Source organism: Setaria viridis, chromosome 9 (assembly GCF_005286985.2).
Source record: "Setaria viridis chromosome 9, Setaria_viridis_v4.0, whole genome shotgun sequence".
Taxonomy (NCBI): domain Eukaryota; kingdom Viridiplantae; phylum Streptophyta; class Magnoliopsida; order Poales; family Poaceae; genus Setaria; species Setaria viridis.
Window position 1 is genome coordinate 51,184,192 of NC_048271.2, and position 19,336 is coordinate 51,203,527.

The 19,336-nt window shown below is 47.3% G+C and overlaps 3 protein-coding genes across 4 annotated transcripts; 2 read left to right on the forward strand and 1 right to left on the reverse strand.

Annotated features, from left to right (window-relative positions):
* The first annotated feature begins 2,500 nt into the window (after positions 1–2,500).
* On the forward strand, positions 2,501–5,092 carry LOC117836390 (cyclin-D5-3). Its single transcript, XM_034715799.2, has 5 exons — positions 2,501–3,401; positions 3,504–3,590; positions 3,731–4,019; positions 4,116–4,255; positions 4,380–5,092. The coding sequence occupies exons 1-5, from the start codon at positions 2,601–2,603 to the stop codon at positions 4,590–4,592; spliced, it is 1,530 nt and encodes a 509-aa protein (XP_034571690.2). The 5' UTR covers positions 2,501–2,600; the 3' UTR covers positions 4,593–5,092.
* A 1,326-nt stretch (positions 5,093–6,418) lies between these two features.
* On the reverse strand, positions 6,419–12,324 carry LOC117837748 (calcium-transporting ATPase 10, plasma membrane-type). Its single transcript, XM_034717505.2, has 7 exons — positions 11,861–12,324; positions 10,288–10,342; positions 8,250–10,201; positions 7,997–8,155; positions 7,542–7,713; positions 7,117–7,415; positions 6,419–6,999 (listed from the first exon to the last, which is right to left on the reverse strand). Exons 1-7 carry the CDS (start codon positions 12,035–12,037, stop codon positions 6,751–6,753), a joined length of 3,063 nt encoding a protein of 1,020 aa, XP_034573396.1. The 5' UTR covers positions 12,038–12,324; the 3' UTR covers positions 6,419–6,750.
* Positions 12,325–16,642: 4,318 nt separating this feature from the next.
* Positions 16,643–18,745, forward strand: LOC117835088 (uncharacterized). 2 transcript variants are annotated; one of them, XM_034714446.2, is made up of 7 exons: positions 16,643–16,932; positions 17,039–17,182; positions 17,276–17,343; positions 17,441–17,491; positions 17,625–17,684; positions 17,785–18,219; positions 18,346–18,745. In XM_034714446.2, exons 1-7 carry the CDS (start codon positions 16,755–16,757, stop codon positions 18,427–18,429), a joined length of 1,020 nt encoding a protein of 339 aa, XP_034570337.1. In that variant the 5' UTR covers positions 16,643–16,754; the 3' UTR covers positions 18,430–18,745. The 2 variants fall into 2 exon arrangements, with proteins under 2 accessions (XP_034570337.1, XP_034570338.1); XM_034714447.2 differs by having other exon boundaries at positions 18,356–18,745.
* The last annotated feature ends 591 nt before the right edge of the window (positions 18,746–19,336 follow it).

A 19,336-nucleotide genomic window follows, 5' to 3' on the forward strand; every position in this document is an offset into this window, starting at 1 on the left:
ATGTGATGGTTGCTTAGTTTTGGAGGGAATAACCAATTCATGAGTGTTAAATGCAGATTCTGAGCTTTAAGGGATGGACACCAATTCTAGGTTGATTCATTGCACCTTTTGCATTAGTATTGATTTCCTTGTCTTTGCACAATAATGGCGTGTACATCACTTTTTATTTTATTTTTTTTCATAATGTTCTCTCCCAAATTTTGTATTTTCAAAATTTAGCTTCTTTTTTGTCTTGGATTATTTTTCCAAAATTGTGTTTCAATTTTTTGGTCAAACGAGTTTGTTTTCAAATTTTAACATTTTTTCAAACATTTGTATATATTTTCAGTTTTGTATGTGGAAATTTTGCATAAAAATCTGGCCCAAAAATTTTTTATTCAAATTTTTGTTGGTAACGCTGGCCATACCAAGTGGAAGGATTAGGGACCGGGTCAGATACCACATCTAGTGGAGTAATCAGGGGATCACATAACTGGCATTGAGCGGGTGCGTGGAACAAAAAGGGAATGGCCGTGCGCGGCTGAAACCGAAAAGGAAAAGAGATACACTGATAGCTAGAGATTAGCTGCCAGATTCACTTTTTACTAGCGGCCGTAAATTTGACAGCCTCATTATCCACTTGCAATTGATGACCGAGTTTCATAAAAGTAATAAGGGGAATCATGTCTTGATCTTCTTTATAAAAAAAGATTACTTGTTACTTAATTACCATATAGTGGAGCATAAGTGCACCATTATGAGCTTTTTAGTGAATACAATACAAGGGGCAGGATCACATGTAATTGCATGTCACGATTGTTTGTTCATTCGTTTTTTTCTATTAAATTTCATTTTTACAAGCCGTCATGACTTCACTTTGAAATAAATATCAAGATTATGAATTTATTTGCATTCAAGTTGTGGACATAAAATAACATATTGAAGTGAGTAATATTTTTAGCATGGACCTAAATAATTACTATACTTCACAATGCATTTATGGCAAAATTTGTCAGTGAATCAAAAACTCCTACCTTACGACGAATGGTCAATATGACTCATAAAGCGCGAGCAACATAATTATAATACATAATTAAAGTTGAAATTATGTAATCGTATGTTACAAATTGTACAATTGTAGAAGTTTTTCGACTAAAATTATGACAAAGATAGAAGTTAGAAGAGAAAAAGGAAGAATATGAGCATACTTGTTTATTATACAATATATACTAAAGTGATTATATGAGCATCTGTGATATAGGATTGGATAGTCTAAGTCACACAGTTAAGTGCACTTGCCACTTATAACAACACAATTGCCAAATTATGCCTAGGCTCTTTTAAGAGCTCCATGGTAATAAATTGTGGCTCCTAAGGGTTTGCGGAACACATGGCCCTTATGGTTAGTTAAGTCGTTCTCTTGCCACCGTGGAGGCAAACATATTCAATCATTAATTCCACACGGTGGAGTTGTCGCTCCAGTAGGCACTAGACGCTTTGATCGGACGTGATACCATCATGTAGAGGCAAGCACTTTGTGTCAAAAGAAAAAATCTCATTTTAACTATCAGATTAATATATCACATCTTGGTGATTGACAAGAAAATTAAAAGAATATTGATGCTACTTTGCTTGTATGCTAACGCGGGTGGCTTGCTGAGCGATAATGATTCTATATTCGTGATGGAATTTGGTTTTTACCATACCCACCAAAACAACATGCATCGTCCTAGTAGCCTATCACAAAACTGCACGTTGGCGCTAGAGACGTTGGTCGTATTTCTAGATATCGTCCATAATATGAAATTGAAAAACATCTAGATGGAGTTCAGACTAAGATAGTAGGGGAATGAGTGAACTATGGACTAGTCACAAGCAAGGGGGATAAAAAGATTGTAATATGTTGATGTGTTTGGGATAGAATGGTGCTTGAAGGGACTCTTAAAGTTATCAACTTATTTAAGCATATATAAATATCAATTTGCATTGTAGTTATAAGTTTTTTCTATAGATATTTAGTGACGTATCACCTTTTTTTTAGGGTCAACGGGGGAAGGTCCCACCTAATTTCATTCATGGGGCCTTTTGCAGGCCAAAATCTTTCACTTTCATTTTCAGCAAGAGTGAAAATGGGCGAGAGTCTTAAATTATTTACGTATCGCTTTTGCTATCTTTTAAGCATCTCTATAAGAGTCTTTGTATTGTATATGTTCTAGTACCTAATGACTTAAATATCTACACATAGAGAAAAAAGTACTACAGATAAACAATCATAGCACCCAATATACAATTCTAGCACACTTATCAACTAAGATGAGCAATCATTTTTGGTTAACTAGTTTGCATGTCTTGGTAAAGGGAGTAAAAAAAAATAGAGTTGCTTTGCGTATTTTCTTTTATAAGAAAGTTGTTGTTCGCGTAAATAGATAGATATGATGATAAGTGAGTAAGAAAAACAACAATGCCACGCAATATATACTCAAGTGACTAGGACACGAGTAATATTAGTTGTGCATACTTAGGAATGCACCATCAGGATCATTGGAGTCACACGATCGCTGCCCCTTGCCATCTAGCAGCACGTTTCGCGAGCAAAATCAGGGTCGCAACTTGTAAAACACATGATACATGAACGTGACGTTTGGCCAGCAAGCCCGCAACGTGTACAGTATGGTTTGAGGTCACGCAGGTGTAACAGTGCTAGACTGCTAGCATGTACAACAGTACAAATTGTGGTCAGCTGGCGCTCGTCACGAAACTCGTCTCTACAGATTGTGGTTAAACTTCTCCCTTCCCTCCTCCTCCCGGCCCGGTCTCTCCCACGCACGCACTCAGCCCCACGCAGCGCAGGCACGCCACCTCTCCCGCACGCCACGCGCAGCTCAACTTCCCATTTCATCTCCTCCTCCCTCTCTCCAACTGCAACACTTCTTCCCCTTTCACCGCGCGAGTGTGGAGGGAGGGAAGGAAGGAGGGAATCCCTTTCCGTTCCGCGCCGCGCTCGCGCGCACCCACCCGCACGCCGCCTTTTCCTCCGCCTCGCTGCTCCCAGTGGACGAGATCTTTTCCCTTCACTTTTCCTTTCCTTTTTCCCCGCGCATGCACGGGCTCTGATTGACGCCATGGGGGACGCCGCCGCCATCGCCGCGGCATCCACGTCCGCTCCCGCCACGCCCACCTCCATCCTCATCTGCCGGGAGGACGGCAACGATCTTTTCCCCGACGCCGACGATGGCGCTGGCGCTGACTTCGTCGTCGCTCGCGACGACCGTCTCCTGGTCGTTGACCAGGACGACGAGTATGTCGCGGTGCTCCTGTCCAAGGAGAGCGCTTCCGCCGCCGCCGGCGTCGGCACCCTGGCGGAGGAAATGGAGGAGTGGATGAAGGCCGCGCGCTCCGGGTGCGTCCGCTGGATTATCAAGGTCGTTCGCGCGCTCTTTCTCCCTTTGCCGCTTCCATTCTCGTTGGGGAATAAAAATTCGATCTTTGCCAATGTTCATTCGATTCTTCATTGTATCTTACAGACAACGGCGATGTTCCGGTTCAGTGGGAAGACGGCGTACGTCGCGGTGACTTACCTCGATCGCTTCTTGGCGCAACGGCGAGTCAATGTAACGATTTTGATGACCCTGCATTTCCCATCGCCATCGCCATTGCCGGCTTGTTCATCCTCTTATTCCGTTCTGGGGTGTCTGATTGATTGGTGTATTGACTGCCTGTGCATTGTGGCCGTCTTTGGTGATGGGTTCAGAGGGGCCAGGAGTGGGCATTGCAGCTTCTCGCGGTGGCGTGCCTGTCGCTGGCGAGCAAGGTGGAGGAGCACCACGCGCCGCTCCTGTCGGAGCTCCGGGTGGACGCGTACGAGTTCGACACCGCGTCCATCCTGCGGATGGAGCTCCTCGTCCTGGGCACGCTCCAGTGGCGGATGATCGCCGCCACCCCGTTCCCCTACATCAGCTGCTTCGCGGCGCGGTTCCAGCAGGACGAGCGCCGGCCGATCGTCTTCCGCGCCGTGGAGTGCGTCTTCGCCGCGATCAAAGGTCGGTCCTTCTCCTTTCCCCTCTACATTCGCCTCCGTTCCACACCGAATCGGATCACAAGAACACTGAGATTTTCCCCCTCTCCCCCATTGGCAGAGATGAGCTCGGTGGAGTACCAGCCATCCACCATCGCCGTAGCATCCATCCTCGCCGCGCGCGGCAACGACGAGACGCCCGCCGCCAATCTGGACGAGCTCAAGTCGATCCTGGGCTCATCATGGCCGCAATTAGACACCGTAAGCCTCCCCTCCCTCCTGCCTTCCCCGTCCGTTCTCGCATCATCGCGCATTTCTCTCGGGAAGCTCTGTTGGTGGAAAGCGCCATGATGAGTAAATGCAGCCGCTGTTTCGTCTCTGGCAGGGGCATGTGTACTCCTGCTACAGCGCGATGGTTCAGGAGGACAAGTCGTCGATGCACTCGGCGGGGGTGGCGTCCTCGGGCGTCTCTGTTGCCGCGCACGTCGGGAGCCCGGACGCCTCCGTGGGCACCAATAATGCCGCTGGCACCGCCCCGCCGGCAACCCCGGACAACAACAATAAGAGGAGACGGTTGCGCTCACCTCAGCGCCAGTAGGAGCCTGCTGCCTGGGGCAGTGGAGGCCAGCTGCATTTTCAGCTCACCATTTTTTTCTTTTGTTGATGAATGGATGAATTCAAAGCTGCTGCTGATTGTCTCAGGGGAGCCAACCTAATGCCCGAATCCAAATGGGGGCAAGGGCAGGATTTGATTCTTCTGATTGGTGCAATTGGTTGTCACAGGGTGGTCTGGTGATTTAGCGTTGGGAAGATTTTGGTTTTGAGATGATCTTTCCCGGGATCAAGAGGTAGTGTAGAGGGGAGAGGAGAAAGCTGAAGCAGAAGTGAGAAAGCTCTTGCTCCTAGTGAGACTGTGAGAGGTCAGAGGTGAAAGTGAAAAGCAAGAAGTCAAGGAGTGGGGAGTCATTTTTTTTTTGGGTGTGTGAATACTGTCTGTACCAGTTACTCTGTCTGTCTGTCCTCTACCCTTTTCTGTTTAATAGCCTGTCACTGCATCAGTGGCAATAGTTAACCAGATAATATCATTTCACATGATCACTTGCGTCTCCCTCTCCCTGTTGAGTCATGTACTCATGTTGTGTGAGCTCATTAGCATGCTCTTTACACTACTAGTAGATGCTAAACCAAGCGCTACTGTCCCAATTCACCTGTGATTGATGACGAAGCCCCACCCGTTGGTGTGTGTGCGTGCAGCCGCCGTGCACAGCAGGCAGCTGGGGAGTAGTTTAATGTTATCGCGCGGATCGTGAAAGAGACGCTCGGGCCGCTGCCGCCTCGCCTGCTGCTCGCCTTTCTGACGACGTTGCCTTTTGTGCCGTGTCATCAAATCGCCCTGCCTGCCAAGCTTTGCTTGCTGCTCCCGGCCATGGCCCCCCTCCGGCTGTTGTTGGAGATGGCTGGCTGGCACTGTTCGTCCCTCTCTTTTCACCAGCACACGCTGTGCCCTCCCTTTATAGCTCACTGCGCCGTGTTAGCGTCCCATGCGCTGCAAATGGCTTCGACGACATGGTTGCAGCAGGGCAGGTGAAAATGAAACACGGGGGGGGGGGGGGGGGGGGGGGGGGCGGTCCTCTTCACTTCAGCTTCCTTCCTCTCAAGCCTTGTGAACACAAGAAGATCAGGAATTCAGGATCAAGAATGGCAGGGCAAGGATGGCCACTGCAATATTTGCACTGCGTTTCTTGGCCACATGGCCCCCATGCGGTCAAAAGCGAGGGCCAGGGCACGAGGTGAGAGGGACATGACCTGGTAAAAATTGGGTGTCCTGCGATGTTGAGCTGTCGCGCGCCTGGCAGCCGGTAAAAAAAATTGCGAGCGTTTGCTCAACTCAAACGTGGCAGGGCTGCTGTGGCTGGTACTGTTGGAATTTTATTCCCAGTGGTTGCTTCGTGCAAGTGCTAAGCAACCAGGTGTTGTCTCGTAGGAGTAACATGCTCAGGCCAGTGCCTTGACTGGTCAAAAACGTCTTGGCATCGATGAGTCACGGAAGCGAGGTGCTTGGTGTCAATACGTGATGTCATGGTAAGCCTGGGATGCCGAAACAAGGTAACTGACTGTGGAAGGCTGATGCAGCGCCTAGCAGTACATCACAGTTCTTTGGTGTATCTTCTGACGCTAGCATTTGGATTGAAACAGATTCCTGGTCAAACTTAAATGTGACTCTGTATTTCTTTTTGTAATATATCAAAAGCAGGAGGCCTGCTGGATTTTATAGGAGTATCAAGGAGCAGAAGATTTACAGGGATCCTGCATGATTCGTGATCTTTCTTATCAGATCTTGGAACCTAGTGGGGGGCATTTTCTTGGCAAATCAGAAACATTAAAACCCCACCCATTTCTGGAACTTCCTGACTGGATACCAGGTTAAGCAAAATGGTAGGTGTCAAATAAGCACATTGCGGTGAGCAATAATATACAGTTCCAGCCTCTGTTCCAGGGGAAAAACACCAGGGAAAAAAAAACAAAGCAAAGAACAGCTACGAGTCCGAGGCATTTTCTAAGAATCAAGCCCACAACCTTGGCCCATGCTCTAAGATCAAATACAGGATAACAAGGGCAAAGATTCACCTAAATAGAAGCATTATGGCAGAAACATCCATCTTATACGCCAATGAAGATGTACAAAACTCCATTGCCATGATCAGAATGAAGTCCTACCCAAGTTCAGTTTCTGGCAGAAGTTAGCTTCTAGCTTCCTACGAAGAACCAACTGGGATCATCTTGACAATAGCAGCGATAGGCATGCCTATGAAACCGATGAAAATGCATGCGATCCACTGGTTGAATGTGAGAGGGGTAGTGTTTGCGAAATCGCCAAGGAACTGTATTATGATGAACTGGAAGATGACAGTGCTGCTGAGGACCGCGACGAACACGTTGTTGTTTAGAATGCCTTCAAACACGTTTATCTTTTCCATCTCTCTGGAGCTCACCTCATTGAATACCTGCACAGCAAAGAAAACAAAGTTTAGTTCACAAATAATAGCATTGTTAATGAAAGAAATTCAAACCCAGTACAAGTGCAGCCTAGCAAATTCATCAGGATTTAGCTTGGAAATTACCTGGCAGAACACGAAGCAATTGAAGATAAGTGTGTTCAAGACTAGATCGGAGTTATCACCATTGATGCCAAACAGCCACTTCCCCTCTGTCTGTAGGTACCAAATTACAAGGAACTGGTACAAGGACTGTCCCAAGATGTTCCTCCACATAATGTTACTGATGAAGTTTCCTTTCCTTCCAACAGGTGTTCTCTTCATCAGTTCATTGTTTGGGGGTTCTGTAGCCAATGCCAGTGCACCAAGTGTATCCATGATCATGTTGACCCAGAGCAATTGGACAGCAGTAAGAGGAGCACTCCCTGAATTAGAATGCATACAAACAATGAGATGTATATTTATAATAAAACAAAACTAGAAAATTTAGATTACGCTTAAGCAGTACAAGGATTTCCAAACGATGAGCTAATTCAGGATTTGAGATGTACCTGTCAGGCAAGCTGAAGAGAAGTTTACAACAAGAGCAACCACGTTTACTGTCAGCTGAAACTGCACAAACTTCTGAATGTTGATGTACACTGACCGCCCCCATTTCGCAACAGTGACAATAGTGGAGAAGTTGTCATCAAGAATAATGACATCAGCACTCTCTTTGGCCACCTTCAACAAGATTTTAAGATGAGTCAAGATGGAAGTAAATAGTGAATTAATTTGAGATATCATGTAATTGATGGTGCTATTCATGAATATCAAGAACTCATAGACGTTGCAGCGGTATAGAAGAATGCAAGAGAAAAAATGACACTAATAAATATAACTCACAATTACATTCCTAGATACTTGATATCGGTGATAATTAACTACAAGATACCAGCAATAGTGTGGCTATTTAATGGACATGGCTAGTTAATTTTTCCCAATTTAAGGGAAATCTTGAAATTACCTCAGTTCCAGCAATACCCATTGCAAGCCCAATATCAGCCTCATGTAGTGCAGGTGCATCATTTGTCCCATCGCCAGTCACCGCAACAACTTCTTCAAGCTTAGTTCGAAGATGCTTGACAAGGGTGTGCTTATCCAATGGCGAAGACCTTGCCATCACCTTATGCATCGAAAGCAGAGCACATTGGTCAATGAACCACAAAATAGTATGCAAAGGCGTGCAAATGTGTACTAGCTAGAAGGCATGAACTTACCTGTATCTTTGGTATCAATTGAGTGAGCTCTTCTTCACTCTTGGTTCTGAAATCTGGGCCCTCTATGGCAATGCCACCTTCAGTTAAAATACCGCATTCCCGGGCAATTGCCTTCGCCGTGTTGATGTTGTCACCTGTGACCATCCTGACGGTAATACCAGCCGACCTGCAGATGGCAACTGATTCCTTCACTCCAGGGCGGACAGGGTCTTTGATCCCCACAATGCCAATGCAGGTGTACCCATCGGCCGGAATCTGATCATTGGCTGAGAACCCCTCCTGAACTTCTATGTATGCAAGGCACAGGGTGCGAAGTGCCTCATTTGCGAAGCTGTCAATTGTTGCATTCAAGTGATCTATGGTAGCTTTATCCAGGGGGACAACATTGCCTTCCTCATTCAGGTACTTGTTGCACGATGCCAGTATGATCTCTGATGCGCCTTTACAGTGCGCCCGCAGTGCACCCTCTGGGAGCTGGATGACCACACCCATTCTCTTCTTTGCAGAGTTGAACGGCTCCACCTTGACAAGGGTACTAGCCTTGCGTACTGCCGAAAAGTCTCCACCAAGCGACAGGCCGAACTCCAGAATCGCTGTCTCAGTTGGTGTGCCCAGTATTTCACGTTTGCCATCCTGGTTGAAGACAACATCACCGCCAGTGTTGTTGAATATGGACTGCGAGAGCATCGTCATGACAGAGTCCGGCAGTTCGGAGAACAGGCTCTTGGTATCCGAGGCACCATCCACTTCTTTAATCTTGCCGCAGATGCAGGCCTTGACGACAGTCATGTGGTTTGTCGTGAGCGTGCCGGTCTTGTCACTGCAGATGGAAGTCGCCGAGCCCATGGTCTCACAGGCTGCAAGGTGCCGGACGAGTGCCTTGTCGTTCATCATCTTCTTCATTGCAAATGCAAGGCTCAGTGTCACGGCGAGTGGTAGCCCTTCAGGTACTGCAACAACGACTATGGTGACAGCAATGGCAAAGAACTCGAGCAGCTCCAATGCGTCATCTCCAGTCCAGCTCAAGTACGTGCCATCATTTATCTTGCGCCGGAACAAGCTTTCGGTGAGCACCGCAAATGTGACGACTGCAAAGATAAGGCCGATTTTACCGATGATGGTAGCCACACCGTTCAGCTTGACTTGCAATGGCGTCTCATCATCACCACCTTCGCTGAGAGTTGCCATCAGCTTCCCCCACTGTGTCCTCATGCCAACTGTCGTGACGAGCATCTTGCAAGAACCGTCCTGCACCTTCGTCCCCGACAGAAGGAAAGGGTTCTCAGCATTGACAGCAACCGGCTCACTCTCTCCAGTCAAGCTTGACTCGTTGATCAGAAGCGAGAAGCCTGACAAGAACAGCCCGTCAGCCGGCACCTGATCACCAATGGAGAGGTGGACGATGTCACCAGCGAGAAGATCATATATTGAGAGCTTCTGCCTGTACCCACTCCGGGTGACTTGCACCGTGATCTTCTTCTTCTCCTTGTCGAGGTCCTTGAACTGCAGGGACTGGCGGTAGTCACTTGAAGCTGTGACGAAGACGACAAGCAGGATACTGGCCACAATGCCGAGACCGTCATGGGCGCCCTTGGGCCATCCCTCTGTGGCGATGCCGACGATGAGCGAGAAGAACGCGCACGCGGCGAGGATCATGAGCGTCATGTCCTGGAGTGCCTCCCAGACGAAAACCCAGAAGCCGCGGGACTCTGCCTCGGCAAACTTGTTGACGCCGAACAGGTCCTGACGTTTTGCCAGCTTGTCCGCGGACGTGGCGAGGCCATCGGACTCTGAGGTGGACAGCTTGGACGCGAGGCTCTCGACGCCACCATGTGATTTCAGCTTCTTGAGGTCATGACCCTCGACTATCGAGCTTAGCTCCTCGGCACAGATGCCAAAACCCGCCTCCTTGACATCGGCAGGGACCTTGTACTCACCCGATGGAGTAATGCCTGCGGAATTGTTATGGTGTTAAGGTTGATTCAAGAAAATGAGAGAAGATTAATAAAGTAGGATGCTCCAGTAGGGTGTATCATACTGTGAACGAACTGAAGTGCAGCCTTTGAAACAAGCACGGCAACACGCAGCTTCTCCTGAAAATGGCAAAACATGTAGTAAGTCTCAAGAAGCACTATTTTGGTTCTCAGTTAGCTTACATATCAGAATTGCAAAAAAAAGGCTGATGATAACAAAAGGTTTGATTTGGTAAAAATAAATCTACAGTTGCAACTCTGAAGATAAGTATGCAGATTAAACTATTACAATACAAGATTCATGATGAATTCATAATCTTAAATTGTGAGCTCATGAGGTTGGATAACCAGTAGACTGCTAGAGATTGATCAAGGCTCTAGTCTAGTCAACACTCGATTGATAAGTTTCTCTACTGAATCCAGCAATTTGCTAATCGCCAATTTGGCATGCATACGGACAAAAAAGGAGAAGAATGCCATTATAAAAAAATATTATAAAAAACTACCAAGATTTTTCGTATGAGTAATGTTCATAGTTTCATCCATACTAGTAGTAAACAATTAAGTGCCTATCTGAAACACATGAATATCAGAAGACTTCTACAAACAATCTGCATAGATACAAAATCTTCCACACATCAAGTTTGTTTTCACATATCTGCCCAAGAGTTTAGTAAAAAGATGGTGAACACGTTTATTTTCTGATTGTGATCAGTACTTTGCATATATATAAGATATTCCAGTAATCAGAGATACAGTGTCATTTTTACATGTAAACAAAGTGGTCAAAACCTGATCCACGCCTTTAATTATTCAATTGCAGTTTAGAGGTCTCTTTCATAGTCTGAGGAAAACATGATGATTTAATATTTTGATGTCCAGCTGTCTGCACTTATCCATGTGCAATCAGCACTTACTATAATACTGTGGTCTTTTGTTTCATAATGCCATATGGTCATTACTAATAAACAAACGGTGTATAAAAATAAGATGCAGAATATTTGGGGGGAGTAGGAAGGACTTCAATTATGCGGCAGTGTCCCCTCTAAAAGTATTTTTTTCCCTTTTGACTTCATATTGCATTATGTACTGCTCTGTTATAAAAAACCTTTTGTTTCATTCCAGCGTCAAGCTAAAGTCCTTGCATACAAAAGAGGACAAAAGCGATGTTTTTTTACCACTATTTGATCAGTGGAAGCATGTGTAAATTTATTCCCCCAAGCAATTGTATCCAGAATCCACCTGTTGTCCTAGTCCCTTTGAAACTGAGAGCCATGGTCTTATACCATTTGCAAAATATGTGGAAAAGATGTACTAATGGATTCATTCTGACTCAAAATCCTGCGTTTCCGTTTTGACCCAAAATCCTGCGGCACCTTTTTGAACAAATCAACCGAACTTTTCTTGACCGACTCTTTAATCTAATTTTGCAGCTCTATTTTTTTTTGGAGACTGAAAGCAATTCCTCAAGAAAACGCTAACATTGGCATATACGACTATACGAAAGACATGAACACAGAAATTGCAGGGCGCAGCAAGTGCGGAAGCAGGGGAAAAGCACTGAGCTAAGATTAGGGTCGGGGCGGGGCGGGGGGGGGGGGGGGGGGGGGGGGGGGGGGAGCAGCAGCCTTTACTCACATGGTTCTTGCGCTTCATGGCGGTGACCTCGCTGCGCTTGTCGAGGTTGGCCGTGAAGCGGAAGCGGCGCTTGGGGTTCTTGACGACGCCGACGACCTTGCGCCATCTCCCCAGCGCCTCCTCCGACGAGTGCTTGGCCTGCACGCCCCCGAAGTTCTCCTTGAGGTAGCTCTCCATCTCCGCCGCGGGATTCGACCAGCTCGGAGTTCCTCCCCTTTGTTCCACCAACCCCTGCCGGGGGAAAGGGCCGCGTATATATTCACGCGGGCCGGAGCCCGGAGGGGACGCGTTCAGCTGCGTGGGGCCGGGGCGTTGACGCGCAAGGACGTGACGACGACGCCTGGTGGCGTGGGCGAGCACATTGCCGGGAAGCTGCGTCGTGCGCGCGCGCGCGCAGGGATGGAAGGCGGGGGGCGCGGTGTAAGGAAGTGCGCGGTGGTTTTCTGGGGATCCGAGGCGGAAGGGCCAGCGGGAGGAAGAGGAAAATGACCGGAAGGGATGGAAAGGGAAGAAGGGTGCAGACGCCAGAGGGCAGTGCGATGTGCTGAGATCCCCGTGGTTGGACACGCCGAGTCCTCGCCGTGAACGATGCGCTGTGCACACACGCGCCTGCTAAGGCCATGTTTAGTTTCCCCCAAAATCCCAACTTTGACACTATGCAAAAAGAAGATTCTCCATCACATCAAACTTACGATACATACATGGAGTACTAAATGTAGATAAAATCAAAAACTAATTGCACAGTTTTGTTGTACTTTGCGAGACGAATATTTTGAGCCTAATTAGTCAATATTTGGAAAATAATTCACAAATGCAAACGAAATGCTACAGTTGCGTATTTATGGCAAACTCCCAACTTTAGCACTCCCAAATTGGGAACTAAACAAGGCCTAAATTTCGCGCATGCTTTAGATCGGGCTGGGCTTGGGCCGAAGCTGAGACCAACTTCAAGTCCAACTCAACATTTTTTTGTCCAAAAGAGAAAAAAAAAAAGGAGGAAGAGACTACTACCGGGACCAATTTTTAAGTGAACCCCGACGAGCGAGCGTTCGAGCGGTCAATAACATTATGCGTGTTTAGTGCAGATGATAAGACGATGACCCGAGTCGAGGCAGGAAGGAGAGAGCTTAACATAAAACAGGACATGGTCCCGTGATCTCTGCAAACAATTATAGAACATGGCCCCACGACGCGACGGCACGACCTCCACGGGGATCGGGGGCTGGAGCGCGCCTACCGGAATGGTTATTTTTTTTAGATAACAGGACCACTTTGGCCCACCTTTGTATTGAAAGCAAAAGGTTAACTGGGTTACCAGTTTTACCATGTTTAATTCGCAGCGTCAAACTCCTTACACCACGCTCTAAAACTCCCTCTAAACTGTTATTACAAAAGAACAAAAGATGTTCTACTGGGCAAGCACTGCAAGATAAAGCTAAGTGTCTATCAGATCCTGTGCTTTTCCAAACATCATTCAGACTGCAACAAGGAGAGGGGGAGCTTTAATTTTTGTGTCTCCTCGTCCTGCGGGCGTCGCTCCTCCTCCTCGCTCAATATCACCCATCTCTGCATGAATGAAATTATACGATATATGCCTACGTTAACGTAGGAGAGATCACCGCTACATTATTAAAAACAAAATTGTTTCTTAATAACCATAAGCTCCAGCTTATGCAGCTGAAGGGAAGGACATAGAATGATCTGGTTTTGTTATCCACCCCATCTAACACCCTCTCTTGAAAATCTTCAACTGTTTTTGTGTGTACTGCCATTCAAAAACATCTTTGCAAAAGCACCAGACAAATTGTACCATGGCATATTCAAATATTATATGATCTGTGCTTTCTAGCCTCCCACACATTTTGCACTCGATATCCCCGAGACAATTACGTTTAACTAGCTGTTCCGCAGACTGAATTTTGTCATTGCACACTTGCCACGTGAATATCTTTATCTTCAGTGAAACATTGGCCTGCCAGATTTCCATCATCCATTTGTTTGTCACTCCAGAGAAAGTCACCTGTCTATACAAGGAAGCAGTTGTGAAGTTACCAGATTTTTCTAATAACCATTTCACCGTGTCAGTACCTGACAAATCGGAATGGTTATGAGCAAACGCCAACTTAAAATGAAGCTCCTCATCATCAGGGATCTCGATGAGCGCCGCGTTTTGAGATGGGTCACTCGCCGCGGTCGAAAACGACGTGCTCGCGACCCCGCACGCATTTTTCCGCGCAAGTTCGGCAGCGGGAGAGAGAGAGAGAGTGAGAGTGCCTGCGTAGTGCGCCGCATTATCCGGCCGGCAGCGAGACAAGAAATTCAAGTCAAAGTCAAGCGAGAGAGGGCGTCGTGTAGTAGTTTCACCGCAAAGGCCGAGGGCGGGCGAGGAAGATACAACGCGTCTTCTCCGCGGCCGGGAAAGTTAAAAGGGAGCGCGTGCGCACCCACCGCCCACAGCGACTCCGACTCCTCACTTTTTTTAAAAAAACTAAGACTCCTCACCTGTGCAGCGCCTGTATGGAGCATTGGTTGGCAAAACACCTCTAATTTAACCTAGCAAATTTCAATAAGTATTGGATCATAATATTATATGATTTTAAGTTAAAAATAAATAGAACTGAATTGGATTGTGATGGAAACATATTTAAGGTCTGTTTGGGAGCACTCCACTCCAGAAAAACCAGCTCCACACTTTCCTAACTCCACTCCACCAACTCCAAAAAAAATGGAGCTCCTGCACGTGTTTGGCTGATGGCAGTGCTTCAGCTCCAAAAACGTGAGCACTTGTGGTGAATGGTCTATTTTTTACCCTTTGTTAACGAACCCACATGTCATACTCTTCTATTTTCTCCTCTCTTCTTCCTCTCTCTCCTCTTCTCTTCTACGTACTGCGGCACCTGCCAGAAGATGGACATAGGCCGGCCTACGCCCCGGCCGCGCCGCCGCGAGGGAGCTCGCCGCGGGCGGCGCGTCGGGCGGCGGCCGGCGCGCGGGTGGAACGGGCGACGGGAGTTTTATGTTTCGCGAACCGGTACTGTGTAACGAGTGGCAATGGTGGGTAAATACCCACCAACTCCACGAGGAGGTCTGTATAGGGGGGTTTTTGAGCACCTCTTGAGGTACTCCAAAAAAACGTGGATCTACTCCCCGCTCCACCTATTTCCTGAAGCCAGAGTTGCTGGAGCTAGACGCGTTTGGCTGCGAAATTTTCGGAGTTGGTGGAGTGGAGCAAATTTTTGTGGAGTGGAGTGCTCCCAAACACCCCTTAAGAATCAAGCTGAATAAGGATGAGACTTAATAAGAATCGGATCATAATATTATATAATTTTAAACTAAAAATAAATAAATAAATAGAACTAAATTGGATTGTGATGAAGACATAAGTGCCTGTGGCATGGCTCCTGACCGGACGTGCCACATTTTCGTCCGTTGTCCCTGCTCCTGCCCGACTTCCCGTCGAAAAAGTCGCCCGTGCCCTCCTCACCGCACGCTATTCCGTGTCGCCGTCAGAGAGTGACGATTAGAAATTCCGCTCTAAATATCGTTGGGGAATTTTTGTGTTCTGTTTTTCAACTTTTCATCCAGATGGCCGATGGGGAGCCTGGGACTTCGGCGAATCGGTGAATTCTATTTGTTGTTTGTTGGGCTGCATCCCTTTACTTCGGCCCAAAAGGAAGAAGAGACCACCGGTCCAATTTTTAAGTAAACCGCGGCGAGCGAGCATTCACTGATAATATTGTCGTCTGTAACATTAGGTAGTGTTTGGTTCATAGTAGGAATCGGTACTTGTACGAGTTTGTTCTGAATCTGAAACGGTCATCATGTTTGGTTAATCGAAATGAACCAAGCAGTGCAGGATGGGGTTGTCCAGATTCCAGGATATTCCTGTCCAATCTTGAACCGGACCGAAAATCGAAGGGCCGGGCCGATCTAGGACGAGGCGCGCTCGCCTTTTCACCGCGCGCCCTTCCCTCCGCTCTCCGCTAGTTTTTTTTACCGCCCGCCTCCCTCCGCTCGTTATTTTCCCCGCCTCCCTCCATTATTTTCTCCGCTGGTTTTTTCTCCGCTGATTTTATGTCAATTTATTTATCTAACCAGCTTTATTTACTTTCTCATTATATTAGATGTAAAGTTACCACCTATAATAGGAAGGTTACTGTACCCTAATTCATTCAGATAACCAAACATGATTTTGCACCATCCTGTATCATCCTATTCAAGCAACCAAACAAAATCATGTACCATCCCATACAGACAACCAAACATCCAACTTGTATCATATCGTTCAAAATTATCCTATCCAGGTGAACCATTCCATAAATATTCCAATTCATTCGAGTAACCAAATACTACCTTAGATGACAACTCCGGGCAGGAAGCACGGACTTAACATAACAGGACGGACATGGTCCCATGGTCTTTACAAAAAAAATCACAGAACATGCCCACGACGGCGCGATCTCCACTGGTTCGGGGCTCAAAGCGCGTCCAGCGGAATGGTTATACGCATTTTTCTGTGCCAGTTCAGGCTGCAGGAGAGTGCGTGCCTACCTGGAGGAAGTGAAGCTGTAAAATTACTAAGCTTTATTTCCCTACCTGGATAATAGCAAGCAAATAAAAAAAAAAGTTGCAATATTCCAAAGGGTGGTTGATGGACGTGAGGCCATTGAGCCCATGAGCAAAGAACGGCTGTGCCTTACATGGGCTGACCGTTAACTGGGCCTAGTGTTCTGTCTAACTTGGGTTGGTTGGGCCCTTGTCAACAACGAAGAAGGCCGACGACTCCACTACCTCGGTCGGTACTCGCCGGCGGCGCGACCGCGACTCCCCCCCAACCACCATCCCCCGTCTATCCGGCCGGCGAACCCCAACCCGGCGACCAGCGACCGGCAGCATGCGCGGTGGCTACTCGGGCCGCGGCGGATTCGGCGCCGGCCGGCATAGCAGCAGCAGCAATGATGGCAGGGGATACCACGGGAACCCTTGCCTGACGATGCACCAGCCGTGGGCGTCGCTGCTGGTGCACGGCATCAAGCGCGTCGAGGGACGCTCCTGGCCGTCCCCAATCACAGGTCCCCCTCCCCGCTCCTTCGACATGTTCTTCACTGGTTTGATTTGGATTTCGACCCCCACTAGGGTTTTCATCATCCGCGGAGGATTTGATTGATTTCTTCCCAGGCCGGCTCTGGATTCATGCTGCGTCCAAGGTCCCGGATCCCGACACCATCAAAGCCATGGAGGATTTCTACAGGGAGATTTATGCCGTTGACGGGATCACTGACATCAAGTTCCCTGATCACTTCCCCGTCTCACGCCTCCTTGGTTAGTTAGCACCTGCTCCAGGCATCACAGCATCCCCTGATTTCATCAAGGAAAGAGATATCTCATGTTTGCTCTCTCTATCCTACACCACAGGTTGCGTTGAAGTGGTGGGATGTCTCAGGTCTGAAGAGCTTGTTTGCTGGGAAGATGTGCCTCAGTCCGTATGTTCTGTCACTCCCCATTTCCTGCAATCACGTTCCTGCAATGCATCCTGCATAGCTCATGACGTGACATTGAACATCTGTGTCTCAAATGCAGGTTAGGCTTGAAGGGCTGACTGACTTTTGTTGGCTTTGTGAGAATCCACAGGTGACTTTGGCACACTGCTCTGTTCCTCACTCACTCCTAGCTAGTACTCTACTAGTGGATGGTGGATACTGTGATTTTTGTTCCGCTATCATCTTTGGTTCTGCCGTGACATTCAGTACATGGATTTATGCAGAAGTTGGTGGTTCCATTCGAGATGCGTGGTTACCAGGGTGTCTACAATTTGGAAAGAAGGGTGAGCTCAGTTCTGGTTAGCGTGCATAAGCAGTGCCTCTTATTTTCTCCTTTTCTTTGTACACATAACTCTGGAATTTGTTCTGGGTGTTGTGTCACAGATCTATGATGGGGCCGTGAGGGGCCTTACACCCGTTCAAGGTCCGCTACCCGTCAAGTTCCCTCTTCCAGATCCAAGAGATCGCTTCTCTCTGAAGCCAGGATCCCTCACATTTGATGCTTCCAAGTCTGAGGTACAAAAGTCCTCGAGTGTTACCGCAGCGATAGCCGGGGCTCGAGCTGCAGCTACTCAGTTCTCAAAGAAGGATCCCAATGCCGCTACTAGTAGTGAAACTCGTGTGCGAGAGCAATCTTGGGGAAATCATGCTGATAGCAATTCAGGTAATGGCAATCTGCCGTCCGTTGTCCAGGGCAGTCCTGCGTATCTACAAAACCAGAACCAGCCTTCCATTTTCCGGAGCACCACAGCCTACTCGCAGAACCCTGATACTGAGCCCCGGAGAAGTCCCAGACTAGAATTTGGAGCTTCCAATAGGGTGAGTATTGAATTTTCCTTCCTATGAAGAATTTAACTTGGTTCTTAAACTTATTATTGCTAACCTATTTTGTTTGTGATGTATTTGAGTGGGTATGCAAACTAGTAGTAATATGTGTGTCATTAGCTTGTTGCAGTGGCACTGAGGGAACTTAAGCAATTAAGCGTGAGCGAGAGAGGAGGACAACCAGCTGGCAGTGGCAGAAGCTGACCAAGCTGAGGAGTAACTTGAAGCGCACGTGATGGTATCAGCAAGTCCTTCCTTGTATAATACATACAGGTAACCGTAGCATTTGGTCCTATGCTAGTTTCCGGTGAGATTGATGGATGGTAGAATGGCACTGTGCTTTGTTGTTAGTTGGGTAGGAAATATACTCCAGTTAGTAGATGGTAAGTTAATCCCGGCTGCGGCTTGCAGCGGATGGAATCGTCTTGGGTGGATGGCCCTGGCCCTTCTTTGATTTATAAGTGTTGTGAATTACTGTTGACACTCACAATAATGTAATCCTCCTCGGCCGTCACTGACACTCATTTGTTGTCAGTAAGTACTCTCATGCCGCCTCCAATTCCAGGTAGCATGCATATATAGGGGGTGTTTGGGAGGAGAGGGCTAAACTTTAGCCCTGTAACATCGGATGTTCGGATACTAATTAGAAGGACTAAACATAAGCTAATTACAAAACTAATTGCAGAACCCCTAGGCTAAATCGCGAGATGAACCTATTAAGCCTAATTAAACCATCATTAGTGAATGGTTACTGTAGCACCACATCGTCAAATCATGGACTAATTAGGCTTAATAGATTCGTCTCGCGATTTAGCCTAGGGGTTGTGTAATTAGTTTTGTAATTAATCTAGATTTAATACTCCTAATTAGTGTCAAACATTCGATGTGAGGGGGCTAAAATTTAGCCCCCTCCTCCAAAACACCCCCATAGTCTGTTTGGTTTGGGATATTTGTTTGGCTTTTCTTTTTGGTGTTTGGGATATATTTGTCTGTCAGTCTATACGCATGGCAGTACTAGGGAGGAAGGAAAGAGGCTGGAATGAAATCCAGTGAGGAGAGCTAGCACTAGCAGTGGGAGATGGTGACGGGATGGCGGGCGGGAGGACTCGGA

Coding starts and splice junctions, on each gene's coding strand:
- LOC117836390 (XM_034715799.2), top strand. CDS start 2,601: ATGATACATGAACGTGACGTTTGGCCAGCAAGCCCGCAACGTGTACAG. Junction 3,591..3,730: donor TGGCGCAACGGCGAGTCAAT/GTAACGATTTTG, acceptor TGATGGGTTCAG/AGGGGCCAGGAGTGGGCATT. Junction 4,020..4,115: donor CGTCTTCGCCGCGATCAAAG/GTCGGTCCTTCT, acceptor CCCCATTGGCAG/AGATGAGCTCGGTGGAGTAC.
- LOC117837748 (XM_034717505.2), bottom strand. CDS start 12,037: ATGGAGAGCTACCTCAAGGAGAACTTCGGGGGCGTGCAGGCCAAGCAC. Junction 10,343..11,860: donor CCATGAAGCGCAAGAACCAT/GTGAGTAAAGGC, acceptor TGCCATTTTCAG/GAGAAGCTGCGTGTTGCCGT. Junction 7,416..7,541: donor CTCTTCAGCTTGCCTGACAG/GTACATCTCAAA, acceptor ATTCTAATTCAG/GGAGTGCTCCTCTTACTGCT.
- LOC117835088 (XM_034714446.2), top strand. CDS start 16,755: ATGCGCGGTGGCTACTCGGGCCGCGGCGGATTCGGCGCCGGCCGGCAT. Junction 16,933..17,038: donor CTGGCCGTCCCCAATCACAG/GTCCCCCTCCCC, acceptor ATTTCTTCCCAG/GCCGGCTCTGGATTCATGCT. Junction 17,183..17,275: donor CCCCGTCTCACGCCTCCTTG/GTTAGTTAGCAC, acceptor CCTACACCACAG/GTTGCGTTGAAGTGGTGGGA.